Genomic DNA, 6,528 nt, shown 5'->3' on the forward strand with positions numbered 1-6,528 from the left:
GGGCTTAAATGGAGAGGAAATGTTTTGAGAATGATGAGGGCAATGAATGTACAAATGTGCTTTATACAATTGATGTATGTATGGATTGTGATAAGAGTCGTATGAGCCCCTAATAAAATGATTAAAAATAAAAAAGAAAATAAATTAATTAATAAAAAAACTCTAATGATTCTAGGATGTGGACAACAGGAGAAAAGTACATGCATACTTATTCCCACTGTGATGCTGTTAACAGCTGTCCACTTAATCACCAGTGAAACAGCCCAAGAACACAGATTGGAGTATATTATACATAATCTGAATAGTCCTTGAATTTTAAAATTTGGAAAAACACCATTTCTCTGTGTAGCATATTTTCAAAAACGTCTTAGTCATTTGTGTAGAAAAGTCTGGGAATTCAGCGCCCTTGCCGTCTAAGCTGGCAGAGGAAAACAGATCTGGCAAAGGAAAGACACCCCCGAGATCTTGAAGTCCAGTAATGGAAGTGGGGGGCGAGGGATGGGAGGGAATCTCCCCAAATTGTCCTGGTCCAAAATAATTACCTGAATAAGACGAATGCTCCAAACTTCCTTATTTTGATTGTATAATCTTGTTGCCTAAGCTATTTTTAAAGATTTAAAAATTTCATTCTAAAAATTTAAAAGAAGCGTCTAGGAATTTACAACTCAAATTATTCTAACTTCCGCCTCCATGCCTCCCACAAGAAAGACAGCCATCACTCCGTCTTGGTGCCATATGATAGGGAGGGGTGGGAGTGGCGCCCTGACGGCTTAGGGGGTTAGGAATTGGACAGCTAACTACACAGTCAGCAGTTGAGCAAAGCCTTTTGAGTTTGTTTCCTCAGCCCATGCTGAATTGACCCTGTATGCACCAATCTCCATCTCCATGCCTAGGAAGCCTCTGCACACACAAAAAGAGCAGTCTTAGTCGAAGTTCTCTTTTGGCCTTCTATTTTCAGCTAATGAACACAGCTCTATAGATTATACTACACTATGCTCTAGGAAGAAACCAAGAGGCTCTCCATTGGAATGATGGCTAGCATATAGGTTGGCTACAACTTGCAGTTAAGAGTTTTTTTAAAACTTAGATCCATAAATTTAAAGTTACATGTTCACAGCACGTTTGTTGAAAGTTCTAATTCTCATGTATATCCTTAAAATTTTAAGGTCATAGTACTATGGTTATCTTAAGAAAATAAGTACAATGGGGTTTTCTTCCTCAAAGCACTTTGCAAGACAGCCTTAAAATTAATGCATATTAGTCTTCTTCTCACAGCTGGTTAGGAACTAAAATCTCGAAAGTATCAATAATCCATTGCCGTAGAGTCGCTTCTGACCCAGTGGTCCGATACGAGTCTATAAGCACTAAGTTGCTGTCTACAAGATCCGAGGTTCAAACTCCCAACCTTTCCTTTAGCAGCGAAGCACTCACCCATTGTGACGCCTGGGCTTCCCGCCCAACAGAAGATCCACGTGTCAAGTATAGTCACCTAATAGTATCTGACTACGAATGTTCCCTAACCGAAAATAATCTCTTTGTTAAACTTAATATTGAGTCTGAGACGGGGGACAAAATACCATAATCCATATAGGCCTTAGTTTAACAAACACCAGAATGCGACAAGCAGAAACACGCCAAAAGGTTCACAGCAGTGATTCCCAGATCGAAGGCAGAACCGCCGATGGCACTTCTCTCCGCAAACGACACTACAAGAATGGGTTTTTTCTGAACATTCCCCCCAAATTGCTTTTAAAGTGACTTTAAACAAAAAGAATGCAAACACATTAAAGCTACACCAATAGAAGGATTGATCAAACACAAACTTCAAGTTCTGATAAGGTAACATCAAAAACTTGTTGAATGTGTGTACCAATGTAATCTTTACAAGTACAGGGCATTTTATCCCAAATAACTGACACCTGAGAGAATATTCTGTGCACTATTTAAATTCTAAGAAACAGACTAAAGATAATCTTCGTGGATTAGAAATAGGGGGAAAAAAAGGCCAAGTAGAAAATAGAAATCGGAAGAGAAGGGTTCTCAGCCGAAGGCCCACAGTGAATCCACTCACTGCCCAGCTGACTGCTTGGAAGCCCTGGGAGCCACAGCAGTCCCTCAACCGATTTTCCTAGGTCAGGAAAAATGCTAAGAAAAACAAACACCAACCCCACCCCATCCCTGTCACGCCCATCTGTATGCAAAACCACCAGCATCACCACAACAAACACTTTTAAACAAGACACAAACTACATTTAACTGATCATGATATCAATTATTATTATCATTTAGCAATCCACAGGGGAGCAGATATGTTATTTGTATCTCCTATCATACACTTCATTGGTTTAAGAAATTTCAACCACTTGAACCTGAGGTATTTCAGAAATGCAAAATTAAGTTCATACTCACAGCCCCCCATAAGGGATTCTTTCCAAACAATCTCCAAGGATGATTTTTCTATTAATCATAACTGTTTGCTGCTTGTGGAGGAGAGACTTGGATCCGTGATTTGCAGGGGGGACATCTCCATCCAGTAGCTAGACGCCAGATACATCCACAGCTTGGGCTCAACATGCTCAAAAACCAGCTACTGAGAAGTGCAGCACTGTTTCATAACTCCTCCGGTAGCTGATGCCGCTTCAGCAAACTACGCAAGCAAAACATTTCAAAATTCCATAAAGGTATTTCAAAATGTAGTGAGAGAGCTCTAGAAAAGTGTGGGTGGAATGAGAACGATGCCGCCAACTGCATGTGACTTCATTGTGATTTATTATAAACCATCCTTTCGAGCTAGATCGTAAAGCATCCCAGTTTTTAGGGGGTGGTCATTATAACGTTTTAAGAAATAAGAATTGTGTAATTGTTGAACCACGAAGCTTTCCGTATCTTCAGTAGTAATAGAGCCTCCCTGTTCCTTCCCAGCAACCCCTAGCAACTTCTTTATAAAAAGATAGGAAAATTTTAAACAAAAAGGGCAACAATAAGCACATTTCTCAGCACAAGTCTCAGCCATGTTTATTTTATAAGAGATACATGCTGATTGATGGGAATGATTTAATCAGTTAACAGAGATTTAGACTAACTCAAACCAACCTGTTATCAAAGTCCATTCCGACTCACTGCGTCCCCATAGGACACAGCAGAACTGCCCCGGGGATTTCAGAGACAGTAATTCTGTATGGGGGTAGAAACCTTCACCTTTCTCCCACACATACACTTTAAGGTTTTCATAATTTAGGTCAACATAAAAACAGTAATTCAAATTCTGACACCCTTTTCATCTGATATTTACATGCTATCACCAGAATTAAATTCTAATACCTAGGCACAGTTCAACTTGGCATTAGAACTTTTTAAAAATAGTTGAAAGAACAACAAACTGAAAATGCTACATTACCTTAAAAATATTACTGGTATTTCAATTGCTGGAAGGGATTTGAAGAGCACACTAACTTAAAACATTCATTGAGGCTTCTGAATCAGCAAGTGGAAGTATATGGAGAAATTTCCTTAAGATCCATTCACTCGAAAACCATAAAGTCTGGAATATTTAGCAATTCTCCAACTTGACGAATTAAATAACTGAGGTCAAGAGTGTTAAGGCAGGACAGACATATCTATAGTTATCTATAAGCTGGATTCGGGAAGCAAGCTATACATACTGCAAACCTCTTGAGAGATTTCCGAGTACAATTTCCAAGGCATCACACTACTGAAAAATTAGCTCTTTCTGAAATGTGTTATAATCCAGTCTACGTTCACGAGGTGGTGATAATTTTTGTTAGCTATTAACCCACCCGCAACAATCATTTGCTGTCCATCAATGAATGTTATTCCTGCAATCTTTAAGACGGTGATCACTATGAAGGAAAAGTAGTAGCAAGGAAAGGCTACACGAGAAGGCGGGGTGATGTCCAACATTCCCCATCTCATGCGAGCTCCCCGCTCTCCCAGGTCCTCCAGGTCAGCGAGGGCCAGGGTGGGCTCTGCAGGAGGAAGCAGGGTGGGGAATGCACAGGAAGTGGAGGCGGTATGTGCTCAAAAACGGGTGACGAAGGCAGGCCAGAATATCAGCATTTTTGGTTCCCCTCTTTAGCGAGAGGAGCACAGCAGGAAACTTCATGCTGACCGCAAGCAGTGAGTGGAACTGTCACATTTCGCCCCAGTGTACCGGGGCCAGAAGGACCCCAATGGGCATGGAGCTCCTGGTTCTTCACATTCACGGCTCCCCCCAAAATGTTTTAGTAACTGGGCACACAAAATAAGGAAAAGGAAATGTATATGAAATATTCTCTAATGGATTGACATTGTGCATTCCAAATGCTTACATTATCTTCACAAAGGATAAAACCTTTTCATGGTGTACTCAGACGGGTTATGGCTATAGTTGTACAGATACACTACAATGAAGTAAAATTTCAGAGAAATGAGTTCACTCGGTACAGCCTGAGTGGCTACAGTTTATGAAAACAGGGTTAGCCCACCTGTTGATCAAAATAATTTTGATCAATTGAGTCACCACAGGCATTCTCTCACACACACACACACACACACACACACACACACACAGAAATTTCAGAGTGGTGTTGGGAACTACAATTTTAACCAGTTTATCATAAAGGTAAGGTAGCACTGCCAGGGAAGAAGTAGGACTACGTTGTTCAAACAAAAGCAGCATGAAAAGGCATTGTGCAGACGTCTGAACCTGCACAGATGCCACCATCAGCGTATCTAAGGAGCCCCGGGGCACCTACCAGCCTCTCTCTAGGAGAAAGGTGTGCCAGTCTGTGTTCATAGAGATGACAGCCTTGGACGCGTCCTACAGGGCCACAAGGAGTCATAACGGACACAACAGCAATGGGACTTCCTAAATGATCAGTAATTAAGATACATACTTACCATGTACCCTCCTAACAGCCCGGATGAAAGGAGTCATTCCCATTTCATACATGGCAAAACTGAGGCTCAGAGTTAAGAAGACTTCCCCAGAGAGTAAAGGGCAGAGGTGAAATTCACACCCTGGACTATCAGCGTGAAGACCTAATCATTCAAATGAAAAGTGTCTGCTTATCCTCTGAAAGTTTTGCCAAAATTAATAACCGGGGATGTAGGAATGGAACGTTTACCTTGTGTCGCAGCAGCCGTGTGTGGTGGTCTGTTTTCTTTCTCCAAACTCAAACTTGAGAACTTTTTGCACTTGGTCAACACTTCCTCTTTTCACCCATGTGGTTCCTTTGAGAACTGAATCCCTAACCCTAACTTTATATGTAATCTGCGCGTGCGCAAACCGTGTCTTTACACCTAAGCCATTTGTACTCTCGAACAATGCAGCTCTCCAGTCGACCCCAGCAACAGCCTTTTTGATCTTAATTTGCTGACTAGCTGTGCAAAAGAGTGAGAAGAGTGAGTCTGTCACTTCCTGAAGGTCACTTGTGCCAGAAATAGAATGCTAGCTGGCCTGGTCTACGGAGGCTGGCTGCTAACCCGCTTCCTCTGCAGAACGGGAGCCGCAAACCAGCAGATGACAGAAAGCGTGGGATCGTCAAAAGAGCGCTGCTTTCTTTCCCTGCCCTGCCCATCGGAAACAATGAAAACTGTCTTCCTGAAAATGTGTGCTAAATCCACTTCTCCTTAATTTTGCTGCGACAACTATCTTTCGACTTACAAATTCAAGATGGTTCCGTCAGAAAGGTGTGGTTCTCAGCACAGGTGGCCCCTGGCACAGTGCTGCCCGAAGCGCTTCCTGAGGTTGTGCGCGCACTGCAGTCTGTCCTAGCTACTCAAGTAGCCCTGTGGGCAGTGAAAGCATGCCGGTGGCCAAAGGGCTGGCTTTAATGTCATCGCATTTTAATTTCACAGGCTGCAAGGTGTCTCATGAACAGTAGGCCTAACATCTGGTATAACCATACCAGATGTTAGGCCTACTGTTCATGAGACACCTTTCCTTTTCAACTTTCTATGTTGAAATAATTATACAGATTCACAGGAAATCACAAAACTACCAAGAGATCCCACATCCCTTTCACCCACTTTTCCCAATGATTATACTGGATGTAACTATAGCACCCTGTCCAAGACGCCCTGCGTGGGACACATGGTTGCAGGTTGGGCTGCAGTCAGAGGACTGGTGATTCCTGTTCACCCAGAGGAGCCTCAGAAGAAGGCAGGCCCGATGACCAGTCTGAAAACATCCCCAACTGAAGACTGTGGGAAGCACGGTTCTAGTTTGTCGCACATGAAGTTGCTCTAAGTCGGGATGGGTAATATCAAAACCAGGATAAGGATACTGACATAGTATAATATACATGTAGAGTTCTAGGCAATCACTTGTATATATTTGCATAATCACTACCACAATCAGGGTCCGGAGCAAGTCCACCACACACTGAGCAGCTGCCTCTTACTACCCTACCACACTTGAAACACAGGGAACCCAGGATAGATGACTCCTTCAGGACCAGGGGTGAGAGGGGCGAGGCCTGGAGGGTGACGGGAATGCGGAGTAGAAGGGGGGAACCAATTACAAGA

General features: G+C 42.6%; 1 protein-coding gene across 2 annotated transcripts in view; it reads right to left on the bottom strand.

Annotated features, from left to right (window-relative positions):
- Nucleotides 1-6,528, bottom strand: part of FGD4 (FYVE, RhoGEF and PH domain containing 4) — a 265,432-nt gene that overhangs the window by 173,406 nt on the left and 85,498 nt on the right. Inside the window, exon 1 of one of the 2 annotated variants that reach the window (XM_045296371.1) lies at nucleotides 2,410-2,491. The exons of the other annotated variant lie outside the window; for it this stretch is intronic. Within the exon in view, the coding sequence (XP_045152306.1) occupies nucleotides 2,410-2,419 (10 nt within the window). The 5' untranslated portion in view covers nucleotides 2,420-2,491. Of the gene's footprint in view, nucleotides 1-2,409; nucleotides 2,492-6,528 lie in introns of those variants that run through there. 2 annotated transcript variants of the gene reach the window in all.

The sequence above is a fragment of the Echinops telfairi genome, unplaced genomic scaffold, assembly GCF_000313985.2.
Source record: "Echinops telfairi isolate 266 unplaced genomic scaffold, ASM31398v2 ScPeMD7_7406;HRSCAF=8444, whole genome shotgun sequence".
Classification (NCBI taxonomy): domain Eukaryota; kingdom Metazoa; phylum Chordata; class Mammalia; order Afrosoricida; family Tenrecidae; genus Echinops; species Echinops telfairi.